General features: G+C 34.5%; 1 protein-coding gene and 1 long non-coding RNA gene across 2 annotated transcripts; both read right to left on the bottom strand.

The window, feature by feature from the left end:
* Positions 1–756: 756 nt before the first annotated feature.
* LOC110604410 lies at positions 757–18,115 on the bottom strand. Its single transcript, XR_002486227.2, has 3 exons — positions 17,963–18,115; positions 17,813–17,896; positions 757–1,184 (listed from the first exon to the last, which is right to left on the bottom strand). It is a non-coding gene; the product is annotated as an uncharacterized LOC110604410 (long non-coding RNA).
* A 6,868-nt stretch (positions 18,116–24,983) lies between these two features.
* LOC110610140 (ethylene-responsive transcription factor ERF021) lies at positions 24,984–26,246 on the bottom strand. The gene has a single exon (XM_021750010.2). The coding sequence runs from the start codon at positions 26,168–26,170 to the stop codon at positions 25,640–25,642; it is 531 nt and encodes a 176-aa protein (XP_021605702.1). The 5' UTR covers positions 26,171–26,246; the 3' UTR covers positions 24,984–25,639.
* Positions 26,247–26,906: the final 660 nt, after the last annotated feature.

Here is a 26,906-nt window from a genome sequence, read left to right as displayed (position 1 = left end):
ACCTCTTGAGGATGTGGTTTTTTTCTTCCTAATATTTCTCTCTGTTACCAAGTATAAGAAGGATAACAATTAATATAGTAATAAAATATATATAACAAAATAAATATTAAAGTGATTATTAATATCATCCTCTGTTGGTGGGTATATTATGAAACTGATCCACAAGCATGCTTGGAAATGTCAGATCCTGCTCCTCCAGCCTCACTGCGCCTATTGACAGAAAATTTGTCACACTTCTCTTATATTCAGAAGTGTTTCAAGTTTCCTGGCACTTCCTCAAAATACGCTAGATTCTTTGTCTTCTCTTTTCTGATTTCACACATAAGGCCCCTGTATCTCTCAGTAGCCTTTTTTTGCCATGCAATTTTGACTAAGCTGTCAATTGCTTGGTCTCATAGGAAGTATTTCTGCAAAAAAGAATAAAACATACGAGTAGTTAGTAATTTTTCATTTCATATTATAGTTCAATATACATTAAATTTTATGGTTCACCTTGAATTCTTGCCAATAAAACTCCTTCGTGTTATTTGCCAATAAAACTCCTTCGTGTTATTTGATACTGTTTTCCAACAGTGCCCTTCCGCGATCAATCTCTCTTTTATTATAAGAGTGATTCTATGACTGCACAACTTCAACGGATGTAAACTACATGAACAACACTTAGTGAGTATAGGAAAATAATGAAATTAATAATAATTAAAAAATAATTCATTATTACTTATTATTAATGAGTGAAATGGTTGGAATGACTATGTACTGCCTACAAAAGTGGTCGAACCTGCAGATCCTGCTGCACTAGCTGATGTAGATCCTGCTGCACTAGCTGATGCAGCAGCAAAAGAGAATGCAAGATGAGATGATTGTGAATGTGATACCAAAGGTCGTGTAGTTGCAATGGGACGGGTAGGAGCTGTAGTGGGACGGGGAGAAGCTGCAAGGGGACGGGGAGGAAATGCAATGGTATAGGGAGGAACTGGTGGACATGATCGATCACTATGAGATGGTTGTACTCCGGATGCAAGTGGTACACATATTTGAAGCTCTATATTAGTAAGTCCCATCGATGTCCGTGGTACCTGTGGCTGATGCTCTGTTACGTCAATTGTAGTCGGCTCCTCCTGACTTGTATGGTCAGGTAGTCGAATCGGCCTTCTGGGCTTCTTAAACCTTTCGCGTCCCCTCATCTGTGAAAAAAAAAATAGTCAAGATCAAAAACTAGTTTAAAATTCATTAACATTAAATAACAAACATGTAGATATAGTAAGTTACTTGCAAAGAAAGTATGAAAATATACAACTCTAAATTGATTGAGAATGTAAATTAATTCATTCTGATGCATACGAATCGAACTCATTATCACCATCTATATCTGCATTTGAATCAGGATCACTAAGGAACTCATCTTTATCCGTCGAAACATCATCATGAATCTCAGTCATTCCTCCACTTGGATTATTTAGGGAATGTTGTTTAGTTACATCATCCAGATTTACTTCTGCGTAATCAATCTCATCTTCTTAGAAAGGTTCATCTGTCTTTGAAGATGTATCAACTACTTCTACAGTGGGTCTACCTTTAACTTTCATCACAACCCACCAATCATTTTTGTCACGACGCTTGCTCGGGTATGAAGCATAACCAACCTGTGTTGCCTGAGAGGCTAACACAAATGGTTCGTACTTAGTGAATCTTCGCTTATTATTAACATCAACTATTATATACTCTCTATGTACCTTGGTTCCAGTATTTGGTGTTGGATCAAACCAATCACAATTGAATAGCACAGTCCGCTTAATTGGTAACCCTGGATTCTCCAATTTCAACACCTCTACCAACTGTCCATGGTAGTCATTTTCTTCTGAACTGTAATTGCTTTCTTTTATACATACACCAAAATTTATTGTGTTTTTATTCGAACTTCCTTTGATTGTATCGAATTTACATCCATTTACCATATACCCATCAAAAGTAGTGATACTTCTTAGTGGTCCCTTTGATAGATCTTGTATAAACTGATTATCTACATTGTTGTGCAAATCATGTTCATACTTGTAAAACTATTCGGCAAACTCTCTCTTCAGTTTTTCATCAACAACTATATCTGTGATATTTGGTTGTGCCGACTTTACTCGCTCTACATATGTAACGACCCGAAAATCGGACCGCTACCGGCGCTAGGATCCAGATCGGCTTAAGGCCGCCGGGACCCGTAGCAAGCCTGACATAAACCCTGTAAACCTGTATAATCCCATACATGATCAACAACATACATAAAAATTTAAAACTTTTCTTTCCATATTCATCAACCAAACTCAACCTGCATAAACATTAACATAACATTGATCCCTCTGTGGGATCTCATCAGTGTCCCCAATGGGTGACATAACATATGCTGAGTTGGTTTACATAAACATCATAAAAATCTCTAAGATCATGTATTAAAAGGGATACAACAATCTATGGTCAAGCACACCTCTAACATCCATAAACATCATCTCATTACATAACTATACTGAATAAGACATTACATTACAATCCGATCATGTCCATTACTTACTATTACATAACCATAAATTCTTTACTCTATCCGGACTCCTGCTCTATACTGCACCTGCAAGCCTGGGGGTAAAAGGGAGAGGGGTGAGCTGAAAGCCCAGTGAGTTGAACTATAAAACATATTAACACTATGCTTCCATGAAATGCATCATAACACAGACAATTCACATAAGGGTTGGGTGAACTTGTCACCAATTAGTCCAAGCTAACTCTGTGCCAGGCCGTAGCATGGGGTCCTAGTCTTCCTGTCATACATACATTACTTACCATTTTCCCAGGGCCTCCTCTGGGCTCCTGGTCTTCAAGTCCCATTACCGTGCCAGGCCGTAGAATGGGGTCCTGGTCTTTCCTTACTCTGTGCCAGGCCGTAGAATGGGGTCCTGGTCTTCCTGTCATGGACTAATTGGATCATCCAACATTCACCCACATCAACAACAATCGATGCAATGCGGCATATTCGTGAACACTAATGCAATCATCCTATTGCATAATCATGATGCATGAAACATGATAAAACATTTAATTTAAAAGATTAAGTTTAGTTCCACTCACCTTTGGCTGACTCTGACAACACCGAAGCAGCTGAACTCACTGCTGGGGTCCTCGGTTCCTCAGGTCCGAACCTACACAGGTGGACTCAAATGAGGGACCAAACACACCTGAACATAACCATAAACTACTCCCCAAAAACCCCCTAAAACATCATGAAACAACCATACAAAATCATGCAAAGGAGGCCTGGACAGGGCACTTTCGGCGGCAGGTTCGGCGGCCGAAAGTCCCTCCAGAGCCGAAAGTCAGGCAGGTTCGGCGGCACCTTCGGCGGCCGAAACTCCAGACAGAGACGAAACTCATGCATGTTCGGCGGCACCTTCGGCGGCTGAAACTGCCAGACAGAGACGAAAGTCTCCTTTCGGGGGCAAGTTTCGGCAGCCGAAAGGCTGCCTCCCCAGCCATGTTCGGCGGCCGAAAGTCCTTCGGCTGCCGAACCTGGTTTCTGCCAAAGGGCAGAAACTTGGCTCCCTTTGCACATTTCGCCTCCAAACTTATCAAGCATGCATCAAACCTATTCTACAACACTCATACACAAGCATACATGTTCCTAGGGGTCTCAAACCAACATAAACCCCATCTACAACACAACAAGCATCCACATTGTTCAAGAACACACATTTATACCCATAAACCTAACATAACCTAAACATGCATTCTAACCCATAGATCTTGCATAAAACTTATTTAAAACATAAAACGAGCTTGAGATCGGCTCTTACCTCTTGAAGATCGAGAGAGACGACCAAAAACTCGGAGTTGGGAGAGATTTGGTTCTTGAACCTCCAAGCTCCAAAACTTTGCTCAAAAGCTTAAATCTTCAAAACCAAGTTAAAACAAGTGAAAATCTTGAAAGATTTAGAGGAAGAACATCAAAAATGGGTGAGGGACGGCGGAGAGCTCACCTTGGCCGAAAATGGGGAAAAGCTCGCCCGTTTTCGGCTAAGGGACCCTTTTATAGTGGCTGGCCAGACCACGTTCGGGGGCCGAATGTGCCTCCGCATGCATGCCATGTTCGGCGGCCGAACCTGGACTTCCCTCACTTATGCTTTCGGGGGCCTAAAGCACACCCGCAACGCATGCATGTTCGGCGGCCGAACTTGAGGTTCGGCGGCCGAACCTGAGTTTTCCTCCAATGCTATTTTCATGCAAAAACTCATTTTCTTTCATGCTTAAAATATAAAACACATTAAAATATTTTATAAAACATGGTTTTACCCTACTAGAGGCTTCCGACATCCGAGATTCCACCGGACGGTAGGAATTCCGATACCGGAGTCTAGCCGGGTATTACAACATATATGCCATACATATAAATTTATAATTAGTGTTTTAACAAAATGTACAATTTAAGAGAATTTATACTATTACTAAAACTAACAATATGTTTTCACTTCTGGACAATTTAAGAGAATATATATTTGAGCAGCTTGAATTTCATCTTCAGTCATATATCTTGATTTTCCCTTTCCGAGAGTTCTACCTGTGCATTTGAATATGCTTAATTTACTCGGTACATCAGCATCAGAGACAACTTCAGGCAAGTTACGTGGAACCTTTCGATGTCTTGTCATGACATGTGCTTCAAAATAATGAGCAGAAAATGCAGCTGCTTCTTCCACTAACTAAGCATCGCATATTGAACTTTCAACCCTTGCTTTATTTTTGACATTGTTCTTTAACTTTCTTAAGTATCTGTTGTATGGAAATAGAAATTACAAATGTCTTGTGAGTAAATCAACATGCTTACCAATATATGTAAATAATTAGTAAGTATACCTCTCAAATGGGTACATCCACTGATATTGTACTAGTCCTGCAATTGATGCTTCATATGCAAGGTGTACTAGTAAATGTTCCATTGAATCAAACAAACTTGGAGGAAATACTCATTCAAGCTTATAAAGGATCACAAGAATATATTCATTTAACTGTTGCATGTCCCAATTAGTAATTGTAGTTGAAGTAAGTTCTCTAAAAAAATTACTAAGCTCTATTATTAGTTGCCAAATATTATTCGGTAATAATTCTCTGAGAGCTATAGGAAGAATTCGTTGCATGAAAACATGACAGTCATGGCTTTTCATACCAAATAGTCTAAGCTTCCAACTATCAACACATCTCCCTAGATTGGAAACATATCCATCAGGGAATTTTAGTGTTTTCAGCCGATCACACAGTAATATCTTTGATTCTTTATCCAAACAATAACTTGCTTTTGGATATTTTTCACTAATTGGATCTTTCTTCAATTCTTGTTTTCTATATATTTCATTTAAATCTTTACGTGATTTTATATTATCTTTTGTCTTTCCCTCCACATTCCTCACTGTATTAAAAATCTTCTCAAATACATTTTTTTCAATGTGCATGACATCTAGATTGTGGCGAATCATGTTTGATGATCAATATGGCAAATCCCATAATATGCTCCTTTTACGCCAATCAGTTATCTTTGAAAGCTGACCATTTATTTCTTGACTATTATTTTCTATTATCCGCATCAAGCCAATTTCTTTAATTTCTTTTAACAAGCATTTTCCAGTTCTAATTGGCGGCGGTGACTTGCAGACAGCTCAGTTCCTAATAAAAGATGTCTTGTTTCGACGAAAAGGATGGTCTTCTGGTAAGAACTTTCGATGACTGTCAAACCATGTTTGTTTACCTCCCTTTTTTAATGTAAAGGCATCTGTATTTTCCATGCAGTATAGACATGCAGTGCATCCCACTGTGGTTCACCTTGAGAGCATTAAATAAGCGAGGAAGTCACTAATATTCCAAGTTAAAGTAGCACGCATGCTAAAATTGTTCTGCTGGAAAGCATCATAAGTATTCACACCAACTTTTCAAAGATCTTTCAATTCATTAACTAATGATTGCATGTATACATTAAGCTTTTCCTTTGAATTCTTAGAACCAGGTATGATAATTGTCAGAAACATGTACTCATCTTTCATACACATCCCTTGTGGCAAGTTGTATAAAGTTAGTATTACTGGCCATGAAGAAAAATGTTGTTCAGATTGACCGAATGGTTGAAAGCCATCAGTGCAAAGGCCGAGTCTAATATTCTGGGCCTCTGTTACAAAGGTTGGATGAGTTTGGTTGAAATGCTTCCAAGGAGGAGCATCTGAATAATGACAAATCAACCCATCCGATGAGTTGTAAAAACTCACAATTTTTTCCTCATTTAATTCCTTGATTTCATTGTAATTTGAATATAAATATTTAATTTTAATTTGAATTTAATTTTGAACAGATTTGTAAGCAGATTTTGAGAAAAGAAAGAAAAAAAGGCTGAATTAAAGGATTTTTTATACTGGAATGCTACAACTTTGACCAAACTTGTAGCCCAAGACGATGGAGAGATAAGATAGATTTTGCTACCTAAGCAAGGACAAGATCAGTTTCAAATGGGTCAAGTTGAATCAAATTCAATTAGATTAGGATAGAGATAAGATTATGATAGAAATAAGATAGAAGTAGTAGATTTTATTTTAAACTATTAAAGTTTTATCTTTTTGTGCCTATATAAAGACTTCTAGCATTAAACCTCGATAAAATCATATTCTACCTCTCACTCTCATTTCCTCTCTTGCTGCCCCCACCTTCTTCTCCATCTTCTTTTCTTCTTCTTCTCCTTTTGCTTAATTTTTATAATTTTATTATGGCCATAAGTGGCTAAACAATTTATTTTCAGTTGAAGGTTAAATTAAATTGAGGTTTGTTCAAGTTGTGAAGTTATACACTCTAACTCTCTTCATCTTATTTCTATTTTTTGTTAATTTCTGATTTCGAGGAACACCACCTCCATTGTTGTTTTCTTGAGAATTCAAGAGGCCTATTGAATCTCTTGGGAAAATAACTTATAGCTAATTAATCTAATTAAATCCGTAATTATTTAATTGGGTTAATAACAAATAGTAATTAACATATTAGTTTATATTAAGAAATTGACAAATTTGATTTAAATAAAATGGGTGTTTTTATTGATCAAGTTTGGGTTCTTCTCTCTTAACGTAGTTGACTAATTAAATCTACACGTGTATTGGGATTGTTAGTTAACTAGGAATTAATTTAAGCGTGAAGCGAATTAATTTATTAATAACGAAGAATTGGTGGGATTCGCGTGTTTGACCACTATAACCAAACAATAGATGATAACATGAATTATTTTTTCTAACCAATGATCATCTGCAGAACACCTCAATTTGATTACCTTCAACTGAAAGTTTTAACTATTTATTTGTTTCTCAAATTTCAATTGCATTGTTTATTATTATTTTTCTTTTAAGTTTATTTTTATTGGCTTGCCTAAGGCACAACCACTTTCATAAAAAAGAAAAACTCTCTTCTTCTCACTTTTTCTTATTAAACTATTTCTCTATTTCAATTTGGTCATTTAAATTAAGCAGAATTGAGATCTTTGTGTGATCGATACTCACTCACCCTATCTTCAAGTTCTTATCAATTAAAAAAAGGAAAGAAAATTTTAAATTGATGAATTCGATACTCGTCAAATTTTGGCGCCATTGCCGCGGACCTCTAACAATTTTTTTTTTTACCAGATCTGAGAATAGCATGATTCAGTTTGATCCAGAAATTGAGAAGACTACAAAAAAGTTGAGAAAAGCAATCAAGTTGCAAAAACAGGCCAATTCGGGAGTCTCTCAACCATATGCCCGATCCCCTTTGTGCACCGAAGAGACATCATCTTCAACACCAACTGAGCCTCCAATATATGGCCGTAGCTGCTGCCACTGAAGAGCAACCCCTTTGCATCGCATACCCTGTACTGAATGCACCCTTGGAATTACGAACAGGAATGATTCATATGTTTCCAAAATTCCAAGGCTTGGAGAATGAAGATCCTCATCGTCATCTAAAGGAGTTTTATGTGGTTTGTTCAAGTATGAGACCACAAGGTACAACTGACGAACAAATAAGGTTGGTAGCTTTTCCTTTCACTTTAATTGAATCTACTAAGGATTGGCTCTACTATTTGCCCTCAAGTTCAATCACCACTTGAGTACAAATTAGAGACTTATTCTTAGAAAGATTTTTTCCGGCAACCAAAGCATCATCAATAAGAAAGGAAATAAGTGGAATTAAACAAAGAAAAAATGAAACTTTACATGAATATTGGGAAAGGTATAAGAAATTAATTGCAAGTTGTTTAAAACATGGAATCACTCCAAAATAGCTTAACCTTCACTTTTATGAAGGACTTTTGCCATTAGAACGAAGGATGATTGATGCTGCTAGTGGAGGTGCCATTTCAGAAATGGAACCTGAAGAAGGTAAAACCTTAATCTCAAAAATGGCCGCCAATTCTAGACAATATGGCCAAGAAGAGGACATTCCAAGAAATGCCAACGAAGTAAGTATTGCATCTTTAGATTCTAAAATTTCACAACTAACAGCTGCAATTCAACAATTGGTTGCAGAGAATAATGCACGAACTTGTGGTATTTGCAAACAATCTGACCATCCCACAAATTTGTGTCATATCCTTTAAGAAGGAGAGCAACAGGTAAACGTCATTGGAGGGTTCAATGGACAACAATTCAATGGACAACAAAGGAATTATAACCCATTTTTAAGCACTTACAATCTAGGGTGGAGAGATCATCCAAACCTTAGCTATGGGAATAGACAGGAGAACTACCAACCAAGAACCAACTATCAAGCTGCAAAATCAGGTATGTCTCTAGAAGACATTGTTCAATCCCTTGCTAATAGCACTCTTGCTTTTCAATAGGAAACAAAGTTAAGCATCCAGAATTTGGAGAATCAAATGAGCCAACTTGCTACATCAGTGAGCAAGCTAGAATCTCAAGGGAAACTGCCCTCCCAAACCATACCAAATCCAAAACAGAACGTAAGTGCAATTACACTGCGAAGTGGGAAGGAGTTAGAATTTGTCAGCCTGAAGAGGCTTGCCCAAGGTAGTATGACAGACCAGAAGCTAGAAGCAGAAATAAAGATTCCAGAAGAGAAACAACCTCAAAAATCAGAGGTAGAATAATCCCTAATACAGGTAATACGTCCACCTTTTTTCGAAAAATTTTCTCAATCAAAAAGAGAAAAGGAAGAGAAAGAGATCTTGGAAATTTTTTGCAAAGTCCAAGTAAACACACCCCTTCTTGAAACCATAAAGCAAATACCAGGTACGCGAAATTTCTAAAAGACCTTTGCACTAATAAAAAAAAATTGTATGGGCACGAAAAGATTAAAGTAGGGGAGAATGTGTCATCTGTACTTCAAAGAAAAATTGCACAAAAATGTAAAGATAAAGACATGTTTGCAATATCATGTAAAGTTGGAAACCTTGAAATCAAGAAGGCAACGTGTGATTTAGGAGCTTCCATAAATGTTATGCCTCTATCAGTTTATTTATCTTTGGATGCAGGCCCTTTGAAACAAATAGGAATCATACTCCAACTCGTCGATAGATCAATAGTTTATCCTAAGGGCATGTTGGAAGATGTTTTGATCCAAGTGGGAAAATTAATCTTCCCAGCAGACTTCTTTGTCTTGGATATGGAAGATGACAGTTCATCTAACTCCACAGATTTATTGCTACGAAGACCATTCCTTAGCACAGCTAGAACGAAGATTGGCGTGTATGAAGGCACGCTCACAATGGAGTTTGATGGAGAAGAAGTAAAATTTAATGTCTACAATGCAATGAAGTATTCTGATAATAATTTTTCTCTTTGCAGCATAGACATTGTTAACCCTTTCGCTCAAGAAGTATTTAAATTAAGCAAGTGATCAAGCATAATTTAGCCACATTTTTAGTATATTTATTGCTGTTTAATTACACATTTTTCTAGCTTAATTTATGTTTTTGTAGAAAAAGAAGAAAATGGAAAGTTGGAGAAAAAGTGAAGAAAAAGCTGGAAAAGTAATTGGGTCAAAGTGATTTGGCCAAAACACTGCCCAGATCAAGCTGAAGCAGAAACCTGGAGGCAACAGGCAGAAGTGATTTGGGCAAGCGATCTGCCCAAATCACAGCCCAAATCACTCGCAGAGACAGAAAGCTAAATACTGGACTGACTCACGGAAAAGCGATTGGGGCAAGTGATCTGCCCAAATCATTGCCCCAATCACACTGACAGCAGAGGCGAGAAAAGTGCAGGGAACCGAAATTCGAATTTTGAGAAGCACAAATCCAACTCAATCACTGCCAACACAATTCCAAGAGCCAGTTTCTCACCTAAGGAATTCCATTTGCAATTAAATTCAACATCAAAAGAGGAATCAAAAACCAAATCAAAAAGGGATTTCAAAACCCTAGATGGATGGGATTCTTCAGCTATAAAAGAGCAGCCTCCAAACCAGCAAATGGACATTATCTCAGCATCCTCTCCTCCTCGGAAATTCTGCAGAAATACAGCAGAACTTACTTTCTTCTTTTCTTCTCTTCTTTTGTGTATTTTTGTCAACCATGAGTGGCTAAAACAATTCCTTTCTAGTTGAAGTTGGAAAATTCAGATTTGTAATGAATTGGGAGATTTAAATCTCCATTGTTAAACTTCTATTTATTTTCAATATTTATGCAATTTGATCTTTCTATAATTGTTGCTTTGCTTTTAGAATCAATTTAGGCCTATTGCTTTTAATTGCTTGAGTAACAATTGTTTGAATAATTTAGGTCCGTAATTGCTTAGATTATTTAAACACACATTTAATCAAGTTGCATAATCTAAACTTGACCACATGGTTGGCAAAGTTAGAATTAGGTTTCTCTAAGTCTTAATGCAGTTAACAGTTGTTCGATGCTAAAAGTCCCAAGGACGTTCCTTGGCAACTTGTTAACTAGTGTTTGATTAGCGAACGTTTCCTAATCAAACTAGAACTAAGGAGGAATTTGGATTGTGAGAAGCGTCTTCCACATCCTAAACTAATTTATTGAAATAAATAGGAGTGTTAAAGAATCAATGATCAATTCTAAACAATCTGAAATAGATCTATACTTCAACTAGAAGCTTTTCTCTTATTGATTTACTCATCTTTAAATTATTTGCTTTCTATGGTTAATTAGCTTTAGTACATCTTCAAAACAAAACCCCTTTTTTATTTTTGCTATTTACTTGCCTTAGTCATTATTAGGAAGATATTTGGTGTCAAATCCATGTGGTTCGACCTTATTACCACTATCTGCAAATTTATTTGTTGATTGATAATAGATTTATTTTTGACGGCTTCGACAACCGCTATCAGCAAGGAAGACAAGTTGGAGCTAGTATTAACCGAAAACTTGACAAATGACTTCACTGAAAATAGCACATCGAAACTCAATGAGGAAATCATAGAAACAATCTGTTCATTGGACACTTTGAGCCATAAGGCACCAGAACTTGAGTTAAAAAAATGCTTCTAGCTCATTTAAAATATGCATTTTTGGAAAGTAATAACACATTTTCAATCATAATCTCCTCCAAGTTGAATACTTTAAAAACAATGAAGTTAATTTGGGTGTTGAATGAATACGAAGAGAGAAGTGGATGAAACCTAACATGCCACTGTCCAGCCTAGGACGATAAACAAGGGCGCTGCTTGGGAGGCAACCCAAGGTTACAGGCTTGCCCAAGCCTGTAGAATCACAAGTAAGTATTTTTTTTTAATTTTAATTTTAATTAATTTATTTGCTATTTTTTGGAACAGATTGGACGTTCTGCGCAATTTGAAAATTTAAAGAATTTTTGGAGGTAAGTCTTATTTTTGTTGCTCCATAAAAAAGGTAAGTCCTGTTCTACTTCATCTTATTTTCTACTTAAAAAAAATTTAATAATAATAAATAATAAAAAAATAAAAATAATAATTTTTAAATAAAATAAACCTAATTCTTTCTCTCTCCTATCATCTTCATCTTCTAACTTTTTCTTTTTTTCTTCCCTGCAGATGGCCTGCGCCACCTCTTCCTGCGCCACCTCCGCCGCCGAGAGCCACGCCGACGACACTTCGATGGGAGTCGCCGCTCGTCACGCCGCTGCCAAACCTCGACGAAGATCCCGTTGGACGCTACGACCAGGCCTCAAGCGCAGACCGAACCAGCGGACGCTCCATCATCGTCGGTCGCGTGTTCCTCCTCACCGGTCACAGCCCCTCCCGTGCATTCTTCCTTGCCGATCGCAGCCTCCATCATCGCTGATTTCCAGCCTCGTCTTGCCTTCTTCCCCCATCGTGAGTCCAGCTTCACCAGCTGCCGCTCGTCGCGCCGACGCCGACACTGCAACCTCCATCGCCGTCAACCTCCTCACCGATTGCAGCCACGCACCAGCGTTTGCAAATGAGATGAGTTATGATGAGGAGGAGGTGAAACTTAAGATTCTGAAGCAACTCCAAGACCGAAAAATGCAACCCAACCATCAGCAGTCTGAGTTCTATTCGACTTACTCTTAGGGAAGTTATCTTTGACAGCTTACTTTTATTTTATTTTGTGGACTTTTCCCATTTGAATGAATTTTTTCCACATTGGGGACAATGTGAGGAGTAAGTGTGGGGGGAGATATGGTATAGAAATTGAAGTGCTTTTTTTGTAATTAATGATTGATGAACATATAATCTGCTGTATTTTACTCTTAGGGAAGTTATCTTTAAGTTTTTGCTGTTTGAGTTAGAGACTTGCCTAAGCCTATAAACACTTGATCTATTTTTATGTTTTTATGATTCTCAGCAATTTCTTAGCACTTTTACACTTTAAATTATTTCTCATATTTAATTTTTTCGATTTCTAGTATTTGTATCATTTTGTTTTAAAAAAAATTTTTACAGCTCCTTACTTGCCATGAGAAATTGATATGTCCTTTATTATAGAATACAAGTTCTTATGCCATTTGAATGCTAGCTTAAATAGAATAAATTCATCATTGTTCATTTTGTCAGTTTTGTTTTTAAGACTTGTTTTGGAAGCTTATGAAGTATGGTCCTTATTTAAATAATTGGATAAAAAATGCATGTTCTTTTAAATGAGTTGCTGCCCTTTCTTGAGAATGAATTAAAGGATATTTTCTAGACTATATATTTATGTGAAAATCAAGGGGTGTCATTAAAGAAAAGAAAAAAAAAGAAAAAAAGTATTAAAAATAAAAATAAAAATAAATGCACTCCTATGACCCATTTCTCTAGTTACTTAGATCAATTGGTTACCAACCGATGGCTCAAGTAGTGCGGTACTTGGTGACCCCTTAAGGTGATTCCATATGGAAAAATCAGTGTTTGGGAGAGTATCACTCCTTTTAGGCCGTTTAAAAACTCGCCCATACCTTTTTATTGGGTAATTATGAGTGGAGCTAGTAGCCACCTGAACTGAATAACCTGAGACAAGTGGCTCAGTAACTATTTGTTTAATGTTCACTTTATCGGTTTCAGGCAAGATATAGTAAGAAGTGTAAATAATAATAAACGCTCAAGTCTTTAAATTTTATTGGTCTAGTCAAGAGTTCTAAGATTATATTCTTTTAAAAGGGCAGTTTAATATTATATGACATTCTAATATTTTATGTGCTTGAAATTGAATTGAGGACCAACTTTATATCTTGAGAAACACGTTTTTAAATATGAAACCTGGTGAAGTAAACTTTGGTGAAATTAAGCTATTTCTGTTATCATCCTATTGCATGACAATTTGGTTCTTTGCTCTGGACAAATTAAAATTTCAGATTGGTTGAGGACAGAGCTGCATTTTATTGTTTTATTTTAATTTCTGTGCTTGAGAACAAGCAAAGATGCAAGTGTGGAGGAATCTGATGAGTTGTAAAAACTCACAATTGTTTTCTCATTTAATTCCTTGATTTTATTATAATTTTAATATAAATATTTAATTTTAATTTGAATTTAATTTTGAATAGGTTTGTGAGCAGATGTTGAGAAAGGGAAGAAAAAAAGGCTGAATTAAATAATTTTTTATACTGGGAGGTTACAACATTGACCAAACCTGTAGCCCAAGGCGATGGAGAGATAAGATAAATTTTGCCACTTAAGGAACAATAAGATCAGCTTCAAATGGGTTAAGTTGAATCAAATTCAATCAGATTAGGATAGAGATAAGATTATGATAGATATAAGATAGAAGTAGTAGATTTTATTTTAAACTATTAAAGTTTTATCTTTTTGTGCCTATATAAAGGCTTCTAGCATTAAACCTAGATAAAATCATATTCTACCTCTCACTCTCATTTCCTCTCTTGCTGCCCCCACCTTCTTCTCCATCTTCTTTTCTTCTTCTTCTTTTGTTTAATTTTTATAATTTTATTATGGCCATGAGTGCTAAACAATTTATTTTCAGTTGAAGGTTAAATTAAATTGACATTTGTTCAAGTTGTGAGATTATGCACTCTAACTCTCCTCATCTTATTTCTATTTTTTTGTCAATTTCTGATTTTGAGAAACACCACCTCCATTGTTGTTTTCTTGAGAATTCAAGAGGTCTATTAAATCTCTTGAGAAAACAACTTATAGCTAATTAATCTAATTAAATCCATAATTGTTTAATTGGGTTAATAACAAATAGTAATTAACATATTAGTTTATGTTAAGATATTGACAGATTTGATTTAAATAAAACGCGTGTTTTTATTGATTAAGTTTGGGTTCTTCTCTCTCAACGCAGTTGACTAATTAAATCTACATGCATATTGGGGTTGTTAGTTAACTAGAAATTAATTTAAGAGCAAAGCGAATTAATTTATTCATAAGGAAGAATTGGTGGGATTTGCGTGTTTGACCACTATAACCAAACAATAGATGATAACATGAATTATTTTTTTCTAACCAATGATCATCTGCGAAACACCTCAATTTAATTACCTTTAGCTGAAAGTTTTAACTATTTATTTATTTCTCAAATTTCAATTGCATTGTTTATTATTATTTTCCTTTTAAGTTTATTTTTATTGGCTTGCCCAAGGCACAACCACTTTCATAAAAAAGAAAAACTCTCTTCTTTTCACTTTTTCGTATTAAACTATTTCTCTATTTCAATTCGGTAATTTAAATTAACCAGAATTGAGGTCTCTGTGGGATTGATACTCACTCACCCTATCTTCAAGTTCTTATCAATTAAAAAAAGGAAAGTAAATTTTAAATTGACGAATTCGACACTTGTCATTGTGCCAAGTCGTATACTTTGTTGTAACAGACGATGCATAAAGTCTTTGTAAATGTGGTGTAATAGGGAAGTAATACATCTTTTTATATGGTATAAGAGTCTTATCTTTCCCCACAATTTCCTTTAGTCATTTGAACCTTGCATGGTCACAAAATTTGCATCCAGTTAGTTGTGAATCAATTCCCCAATAAATCATACACCCATTAACACAACAATGTATCTTTTTTACAGGAAGCCCCAATTATTGCACTAGTTTCTTTATTGAGTAAAAGCTATCCATCATGATATTGCCACTCGGTAACATCTCCTTGATAAGTTTACAAATATGATCAAAACACCGATCTAAGAAATGATGATGTTCTACCTTCAGATTTAGTAAATGTGAAACCGCTGATAATTGAGAGTGACTTTCATATCCAAGCCATAGTTTTTGCTTAGTTGTATTTAACATATCACACAGTTTTTGTGCAGTTGAATTTGGCAACTTACATGTCTCATTATTTGTTATATGACAACCCATTGCATCCATAACCATATCCTCCAACCGATTAAAATTTAGATGATTAACACTATTAGAACCATGACACATGTGTAATAGTGCATCATCATAACCGTCATGCACTTCAGTTTCACCGTGCAAGTACCAAACAAGGTAATTTTGCATAAAACCATGCTTCATTAAATTATATTTGACTGTATTCTCATCTTGAAAGCTACGGTTCTGACACTTAAATCGATTGCAAGGACAGCTGATAACCATTTAAATAATCTTAGCAGTTCTTAGCTTTCTCTATAAATTCATTTATTGCCTCTAAAAATTTAGGGTTCAGTAAATCCTCTCTAAGACAAGCATACATCCAACTTCTTTCAGTAAACATAATAACTACATTCACTATGCTAATATGAAATCAGAATACTTATAAACCCTGTCAATGACACACTGACAATAGGGCAGAGAGAGAAACCTGCAAACACAGTGAGAAAAGACAAGGAAGATTTTGAGCAAAAGGGAGGCACAAAGCATTTTATTGAAGAGAGGTTTTTAGAAAGGAGCTCAAGTTAGGTTTTGATATTGCTGAGGCTTACTACATTCCATGCAACTTTTAGATTCTGAATTGAAACCACTTTTCTATTTGTAATATTGGTTAATAATTCATTCTTGCAAACTCCTAAGAACATGAAAAGCATAAAGATTTTTTTCAGGTTGTTGGCATGAACACATATTTGAAATTTAAGTTTGTCTCCTCAGCTTATCTTGTAATCCCTTAGTCTCACTCTGTCAAAAATTGCAAGTTTAAAGACAAATAGGGTAATTTATTGCTACCACCCATATTGTTGTTTGTCCTATTTCTCATTACATGGCGGATGCTTCCAATTTTTGGGGATATGAAATGCCTTTATAGAAAAACCTTGCAAGATTTTCTACAAGTGCACCACATCTTTGTGTCAGCAATAGTTCATTAGCAAATAATTTTTAAAAGGTGGATACTTGCACATCCCTTTATTTTTAAATGGAGGGAACTAACCTTTTTTCCAGAACTTTAGTCCTATTTGTTGTTTTGATTGATTTCCTATCTTTAATGCCATTTTAATATCCTGGACATGGTTTTGGTTGCAATTAGGGTCATGATAATGAAAGAGAGAGACTTATTTTGGAACAAGAAGCTGTCTTAAAGAACAGACATCTTTAGAGAGTCAATTAAATTCAATGAGAATGCAAATTAACCATCTTAATTTGGAAGTGGACGAACAAAAAGCCAAGGTAAACTAGAATATAATATTTGGTAAGTTCATTGGTTTAAAGTTATGACTCTATATGTCCATCTTGCAGGTTGTTTCCATTCGTAAAGATCATGATCAAATTAATTGTGGAAATAGGTGAAAATAATGGAAATGGAATAGAAAGTTTGCTCTATGAAGGTAGACAAATTAATTGAGAAGCACGCCTGGATTGCTGCTGAGAAACATCTATTTGGAAGAAGTGGGACAGATTATGATTTCATGTCTCGTGATCAAGTCATGTACCACTTATAAAACTGCTAAACTTATAAGACTAATTTCAATTTTATGCATGCACCTAGGGTGGACTCTAGTCTAAACTAGGCCAGTTTCAATTCAAGGTTCAGGGGAAACTAGGACGGTAAGGCAAGGTCCCCATCGGCCTCAGGATTTTGAAAGGGAAAAACTCAGTTATGACTCAAAACTGGTATGGGCAACTCTAATCCAGTTTTGACCATGTTCAATTCCAGGTAAGAGTGGTCCGAATTTGCATAAAGTTAGGCAAATATGGCAGAACAATAGAGTATATAACAAGATAGCAGAGTCTCAATATATCAATCTTGTAGTATAAACTATGAAGTAAAGAATCACATTAACAGGACATAATGCAATATATAACAAGATAAAGTTTATCAAAATTCCAAAAATTTGGAAGACCATCAGCAAGACCAAATTACCTTAACAGGTCATAATGCAAAAATCAACTAACCAAGTCTGAAAGAACTGAAAATCAGCTATTGCAGAGATAGAAATAATCAACTAACCAAGTCTGAATGACTGTCGACTGTGATGGCAGGAATGACGCACCTGATGGCGGACGACGATGGACGGTGATGGTGGTAGAAGCTACACTCCTTCAATCCACTTCAGCGAGATTGAAAATTTTGAAATCTGTAAAAACAAGAATTAGGGATTTGATGATTATGTTAACAAGACATAATGAAAAATTCAACTCACCAAGTTTGGATGACTGTCAATGGTGAATGGCGCGACTGGTGGGAATGGCTCATCTGTCAACTGTGATGGCAGCAATGATGCACCTGACAATGGTCTAGCGATGAATGGTGGACGGTGATGGTGGTGGAAGCTATACTCCTTCGTCAATCACTCAGCGAGATTGAAAATTTGGAAAACAGGAATTAGAGATTTGTTGATTTGGGATATTGTTTAATTCGTCAATCACTAACGGATATTGGTCTGTTAGTGACAATAACGACTTTTTAAGGAACCATATATCTATTAGGATATCACTAATGGATATGTGACGGATATTACTGTCCATTACAAAGCAAAATGGTCATTAACAGAATTACTAACGGTTATGCACATCCGTTAGTGTGTAATATATTTTCTAAAATCTGTAAATAATATCCGTTATTATCACTATCGAATTCCTCTCACTTAATGAAATCCATTAGTGATTGTTTTGTAGTGGATTAGTATACACATTATTTTAATATTAATAGAATTATACTAATAAAATATAAATTATTAAAATAATTATATATAGATTAATATGTGTGTATGTATTTATAATTATTATTTATAGTTATATATATATAATTATTATATATTTTAATCACTAATTAATTATTTATTAAAAGTTTACAAGTGTATAATGCAACTAACTTAATTTGTTAATTATATTTCATTCTATTTAAATAGATTATATTATATATTATCTCAATATTAATAAAATATAAATTATTAAAATCAATTATATATATATATATATATATGTTTATAATTATTATTATTATCCATATATATAATTGTTAACTAGATTATATATTAATAAAATATAATTTAATTCATAAACCTATCTTTTTCTTTTTCCTTTTCTATAGAAGACGATCGCATCAATTAACTATCGAAGCGGCTCATCCCGTCAAAAGTTAGGATAGCCGAAAGCAATGATCGTCCTATGTTGAAACTGCCAAGGACTCGGCAATTCCCGGACAGTCAATGCATTGAAGGATTTGATTACTAGTTACAATCCAGACATTTTATTTTTGATGGAAATAAAAGCTCTTAGTTCTCGTATGAAATTTTTTCATATTTTTTTACATTTTGATGGTTGCTTTTTAGTCAATAAACAAGGATTGGGAGGAGGCATTTCGTTAAGGTGGAAGAGTCATGTGTCTATTTCTATTGTTGAATTTAATTTAAATTTTATTGATTCGGTTATTTCAGAAGGTCATGTTTAATAGAGGTTTACTAATTATTATGGATTTTCAGAATCGTAACGACGACGTCAGTCTTGAAACCTTATTCGAGTTTTATCTCATAGAAATTCTCTTCCGTGGTTTTATTCGGGAGACTTTAATGATTTATGCTCGAGAAATGAGAAAGAAGATGAATATTTTTTCTAAATTATCCTATGCAGGGGTTTGATTTTGAATGATTGTAAATCTTTATTAGATCCTAGAATTGATATTTCTGTTAGATGGGTTCATCGTAATGCTACTCTAACTTCTCATACTTTGACGGCTAGAGAATCTATTAGGCATAATCGTCTCTTTATTTTGAAATGATATCTCTTTTTATTTGATAGAATTTTATTAATACAACCAGTATTGCTTTCAATTATATATATATATATATAAATTCATTATGGTAGCTTTTATTTGAAATAAAAAATTTTATAAAAATTTAATTGAATTTAATTTTTTCTATTAATTTTAAAATAAAAGAAAAGTTTTATTTTCTAAATTAATAAAATCACGTAAAAATTCATTTAAATTGTTTTTAATAAAATAATATTTCATCTTTTAATTTTATTTATAAAATTAGATAATTTTTAAAATTTTTAAAAATTGATTTATTTATTTGCTAATATTAAAACTATGAAATTAAAATACAACTAGTTAAAAAAATTATTATTTTTGTTGTAATTAGGCATATGCTGTTTAGCTTAACTCTTAAGAATTTAATTTATATTTTTATATATAAATTTTAATTTCGTATAATTTTATTTCTTTTAAGTAATAAAAATTATGCTTTAATGTTTTATATTATCTCTTTCATATTTATACAATATGTACATATTAATCAAAAATTAAAAATATAATTTTGTCAATGCGTTATTAATAAAATTTTTCGACTTTATTTGTTACACTTATATTACATCACTTTTAAATACGTTCATTTTAGAAACATTTATATATAAATTTCTTAATAAATTTTATTTTTAAATTAAAATTAAGTAATAAAAATAAATTATTTAGTTGAAAAATATTTTTTTCATAAAAAATATTTTTTAAATATAAATTATTTTCTATAAAAAAAAAAATGAAAGTTTATACGAACAAAAAAATGTTAATTTTTATTTTTTTATTCTTGGATTTTCTTATCACTGGAAGAATTTTAAAAAAAACTAACGGAAATTTCCGTTAGTAAAATATTTTACTAACGGATCTATGACGGATTAATTCCGTTGTAAAAAACCTCGTTGGTAAATTATTCACCAACGGATTTTCATCCGTTAGACTAACGAATTTGTCAGTTGGTGTCACTAATGGATACCATATCCGTTAGTATTGGAATAGATTTTTTACATATGCTTCACTAACGGACAACAAGGTCCGTTATTATTACTAACGGAATTTACATTAGTAATCCGTTAGTGAATATAAAATGATATTGTTTTCCTTTGTGACGGACATGGTATCCGTTTGTAATACCAATGGAAATTTCGCTGGTAACTCATATAATTACAAAATCATCCATATATTTTTAAATATTATCAAATACACCCTGTACCTGTACCCTTATACTTGTACCCCCTGTACCTGTGCCCTATATATTCATATACATCTATCATCATCCTGTACATTATTCAACTATATACGTAAAAATTCAAATTAATCATTAAAATATATTTAAAACTTAAAGATTTCATAATTATATTACATATACTAATTTTGTACAACAATTATAAATTAAAAATAAAATTACCAACTGGTCAGAACAAAAGATACATACTAAACTAAACTAGCAAGCTCATCATCTGTATCATCATCACTGTCTGTATGATGACCACCAATGACAGGGACATCATCATGCTGCTGCTGTGAAGATGGAACTGGAGGTGCCGGAGGAGCAGATGTCTGAGTGGATGTCCCAACACCCTGTTGTGCCATCATCCTATGCATAAACGCCTGCAACTCCTCCACCACTGTGTTAAGTCGACCATTCACTGTCTCTAGCCGATCAATTTTATTCTGCATCCTGTTCATTGCTTCAATGGTAGGAGGATCCACTCGGGATGCAGACGTGTATGAAGCGGAACAATGAGATGATTCATGAAAAAATACAGAAGCCTGGAACCCTAGTCCATAAACTCGACTCTTTTTCTGCCCGCCAACCGCCTCGTAGTAAAGCTGTGCCTCATTTATGGGTGTCGGCTCATTGCTTCCCTCCTGTTGCTGTGTTGCTGCCTTCTTTAATTGTATGTATTTATCCTACATTATAAATTTTAAATAACTTATTACTAATACGATTTAAGTACATCAAAATTGTTTATAACTACATTTATTATCAATTTACATAAATAGCTTTTGACCTAGTATCAACAAACTCCTCTGTCCCCTTTCTCTTATGTGTAGCCTCAAAAAGCTCATGAGGATGTGGTTCTCTTCCTAGTCTTTCTCTCTATTACCAAGTATAAGAAGGATAGCAATTAGCATCGCAATAAAATATTTATAACAAAATAAATATTAAAAGGATTATTAATATCATCATCTGCTGGTGGGTATATTGTGAAATCCGCAAGCGTGCCTGGAAATGCCAGATCCTGCCCCTCCAGCCTCACTGTGCCTATTGGCAGAAAACTTGTCACACTTCTCTTTATATTCAGAAGTGTTCCAAGTTTTCTGCTACTTCCTTAAAACAGAATCTGGTGTAGCTAGATTCTTTGTCTTCCCTTTTCTGATTTCACACATAAGGCCCCTGTATTTTTCAGCAGCCTTTTTCTGCTATACAATTTTGACCAAGCTATCAATTGCTTGGTTCCATAGGAAGTATTTCTGCAAAAAGATTAAAATATATATATAGTTAGTAATTATACATTTCATATTATAGCTCAATATACTTTAAGAATTATGGTTCACCTTGAATTCTTGCCAATAAAACTCCTTTGTGTCATTCGGTACTGTCTTCCAACAGTGCCCTTCCGTGACCAATCTTTCTTTTATTATCAGAGTGATCCTGCAACTGCACAACTCCGACGGATGTAAACTACATGAACAACAGTGACTTAATATAGGGGAACAATGAAATTAATAGTAATTAAGAAATAATTAACTATTACTTGTTATTAGTTCTGCATCATTTCCCCAATAAATCATACACCTATTAACACAACAGTATATCTTTTCTACAGGAACCCCCAATCCTTGTACTAGTCTCTTTGTTGGGTAAAAGTTGTCCGTCATGACATTGTCACTCGGTAACATCTCCTTGATAAGTTCACAAATCTGATCAAAACACCGATCTGAGAAATGATGTTCTGCCTTTAGATTTAGTAAACGTGAAACCGCTGATAACTGAGAATGACTTTCACATCCAGGCCATAGTTCTTGCTTAGCTACATTTAACATAACATACAGTTTCTGTACAGCGGAATTTGGCATCTCATATGTCTCATTATTTATCACATGACAGCTTGTTGCATCCATGACCATGTCCTCCAACCGATTAAAATTTGGATGATTAACACTATTAGAACCATAAGACATGTCTAATAGTGCATCATCAGATCTATCATGTACTTCAGTTTCACCGTGCAAGTACCAAACAAGGTAATTTTGCACAAAATCATGCTTTATTAAATGATATTTGATTGTATTTTCATCTTGAAAGCTATGGTTCTAACACTTAAATCGATTACAAGGACAACGAATCTTATCACAATTTAAATAATCTGGGTAGTCCTTAGCCTTCTCTATAAATTCATTGATTCCCTCTAAAAATCTAGGGTTCAGTAAACCCTCTCTAAGACGGGTATACATCCAACTTCTTTCAGTAGACATATTAACTACAATAACTATGCTGATATTAAAACATAATACTTATAAACCCTATCATCGAATGGAGCCTAAAAAGTAGGAATTAAGTTATGCATTATATGCAAAATGTGCAGTAATACTATTAATTTTCCTTGGGAGGATAAAGATGCAAAAAATGTAGTAATAATACAAAAATATGCATTACATGTTAATTAATGAATAATTTCTTGATCTCCACGTGTTTAATTAATTAATTAAATTTTCTTGTCAAGTGCACCAGTATTTTGCCAAGTGCACCAGCAGGTGCACTGCATAATGCACATGCTAGTGCACTTGGCAAAATGTACCAACAGGTAATGCTGGTGCACTGCATAATGCACCTGCTGGTGCATTTGGCAAAATGCACCAACAGGTGCACTATAAGGTGCAATTGTCAAGTGCAAACCATTTTGCCAAGTGCACCAAGTGCACCAGCAGGTACACTGCATAATGCACCTACTGGTGCACTTGGAAAAATGCACCAACAGGTGCACTATAAGGTGCACTTGTCAAGTGCAAGCCATTTTGCCAAGTGCACCAGCAGGTGCACTGCATAATGCACCTGCTGGTGCACTCGGTAAAATGCACTGCATAATGCACTCATCTCTAACTGCCTCACTTGTGCTAATAGCCAGTTTATGTGGCCACATTGAGCAAACTTAGTAGCAGATTTTGCGTGGCCACATTGAGCATTGCAAGCACTCTCCTCCCTAACTGCCTCACTTGTCCTAATAGCCAGTTTGGTGTGGGGACAAAAGTAGCTAATAGAAAGTTTTAATTGCAGTCAATACCATAAAAATTAATTAATTAAACTAAATGATATTGATTTCTAGTTCTTCATTAATCATATGTATCAGTAGTTTTTAGGTATTTTTACTCTATTTTTCATGCGAAATGAACAAAAATATGTTTGATACCGAAATTAAAGTTACATTACTAACACAAGACAAGACAGTTGTTGCTGAATCAATAATTCATACATTTCAAAGCTCAATTAGTAATTAACTCATTTTATCTTTGATGATTATCCTTGATTGGGCATAAATTCTAAAAAATCATATGAAACCTACATCCATAAAAAATTTACAGGATGGATTACCTGAAAATCTCAGAAGAACCAGAAGCGTGACTCGTGAGAGAAGAAGAAAGTGGCCAGCAATGTACAGGCGACTGCTTACAAGCGAGTTGGCTACAGGCAATGGCATACAGGCGCCTTCCAAACAATGTGTCGCAGAGAGTTGGCTACAGGCGATGGCTACACGCGATGGCAAGCACAGTGTCACAGAGAGTTCGCAGAAGGATTAGGGATTTGATTTGCAAACTTGGGAATATGAGTTAGGAATAAAATTCATAACTAGGTCGTAAGTTTAATAATCACTAACGGACAATTCTTTCCGTTAGTGAAAAATATAAGATATAAAAATAATTACTCCATCAATGGTTTTTTAACGGAATAAAAATCTGTTCGTATATCACTAACGGATCATTAACGGAAACAAATTTTCGTTAGAAATCATACTGGTCACTAACGGAAACACTAACGTCTCTATTCATCCGTTAGTGAAAAACATGTTTTCTAATATCTGTAACAAGGTCTGTTATTATTACTGACGGACTGAATTTCGTTAGTGAAATATGTTAGTGATTTCAAAGATTCTTGTAGTGTATACTTTTTCTAAAAGAAGAAAAATTGTACAAAAGATATAAAAAGTAAACAAAGGCAACAGTGATGACAAGGAGCATATAGGAATAACACAAATTCAACATGTCAATATATAATTGTTAATGCATAATTAAATAACAAAATATAATTATGAATGTGCTATGACTCAACAATTAATATAAAAATCATTAAGAAATTATAAATTAGCAAAATATGATTAAAAAATCAATAAACTAATAATTAATGATGCAAAAATAATAATACAAAATAAAAACAACTAAATTTTATTATAATACAATTTATATATAGTACAAACAAGCCAAAACCAACAAAGAAGTTGACAAAAATTTTATTTCTTTATGCAAGGAGGAGAGTCCATGTGTGGCCCCATGCCCTAGTCCATGAAATCATCTTCTGGGCCCACCAAAAATCTTCCACCTCTATTTTTTTTAATAATAAAAAAAAAAACTTCCACTTTTAAAAAATCACAAAGTAGAATAGACAATGGTCTTCCTTCATCTCCTCCAAATCAGCTCTTTTGGATACTATTCCATCAAACCCTCATTCCCTTTGAATCCATTTCCTTAATTTATTTGCCAATCCAATTCATCATGCACTACCCATTAATAGTTATCAATAAAAACTCTAGCCGAATAAAAACACTTTTGTTCTTTTAATAAATCTAATCTAATTAATAAATTTCAGATGGAATGATTTATACTAAAAAAATATTATTTTTATTATATAAAAATATATATCAAGAGTTTAATTTTCTTTTTTTTTTTTACAATATACATAAAAAAATATTTATATTTTTAATCAACATTAACTTAATTGGTCTTTCTGGCTCTCAAGGAGCTAAATGTTAGTAATTAAGGAGCTAAATGTTATAGGAAGAAACCCATTAATCAAATCGTTAATTACCTAAGGATCCCAAAGAGAATCATTTTGCATGTTATAATTCCAGTCATCGTCCTCTCCAGCATCATTGGAAAACATCATAGACTCTTCAACCATTGCCATTTCCATCCACATCTTTGGTGAATCCAAAGGTGACTCGTTGATAGCCTGAATCTGGCTCGGCGACAGCCTGACAGTCACCGGACCCACCACGTTATTCGAGCTTCCACCACCTTCAGGCTCCTTCACAGGCGTCCTGAGACGTAAAGCAGCCTCATGAGCAGCCATGCGAATGTCTTCAGCATTGGAACTTGCAGGCTTAGGAAGATGATTAACCAACTCAGGGAAATTAAGCTTGGCTTCACGTCCCCTGAAATGTAAAGCTGCAACATCATAAGCAGTGGCTGCCATTTCAGAAGTCTCAAAACTTCCCAACCAAATCCGATTTTTCTTCCCAGGCTCGCGTATCTCAGACACCCATTTCCCCCATTTTCTCTTGCGAACCCCTCTGTAGCTAGAAGAGGTACCGCCATGGCTACTGCTTTGTTCTTGCATTGTCTTCAAGTAAGCACTGAGAGACAATGGGAAGTGTCATCCAGTTATACGTATATATAGAGATTGAACATGGAAGACAGTGACCATGAAAGATCAAAGCGAGGGTTCGAAGCAGTTGCAGAAATGAAAAGGACGTGTTTGAATCCTAGGAAATTGAAAGCTTTTCATAGAAAGACCAATAATAATAGGACAAGTGTCAAAGTATTTGATCAAGCGAATGCAAATATAATGACATAGAGGAGATGAGAACATAGAAAATCGGTGTTCCCTGTTTAGAAACGCGGTTTGACATGAGGTGGGGGCGAGGGGAGGTAGAGGAGATTTGGGGGTTGGGGCCCAATGGTTCATAGATAGGTCTCCGTGTGATATATTGCTTTTTTTTTTTTTTTTTTTTTTTTTCATGTCAGATATGGGCACTCGCACAGTACAAATATAAGACACATGATCGGTTCGTTGCTCAAATTATACAAATTTTGATAAAATTCTTGCCATATAAATCTTACACATAAATTCTCATCCATTAGATACACATTTAAAGAAATCTCAATTCAAAATTCAATTCAAAATTCATGCCACGTTACATACGTATTAGCTCACTTCTCTTGTTTTTTAAATATAAACACATATATAATATATAGCTTAAACGAAAAATAAAATTAAATAAATTTGAATGGCCATAGAAGTCCGGTTTGCCTTTCTTCCATAACCCATAGATTTTTATGGTAATCATATGAAA

This window comes from Manihot esculenta, chromosome 2 (genome assembly GCF_001659605.2).
Source record: "Manihot esculenta cultivar AM560-2 chromosome 2, M.esculenta_v8, whole genome shotgun sequence".
Classification (NCBI taxonomy): Eukaryota; Viridiplantae; Streptophyta; class Magnoliopsida; order Malpighiales; family Euphorbiaceae; genus Manihot; species Manihot esculenta.
Note: the sequence above shows the minus strand (reverse complement) of the source record. Positions and strands in the feature narration are given on the sequence as shown.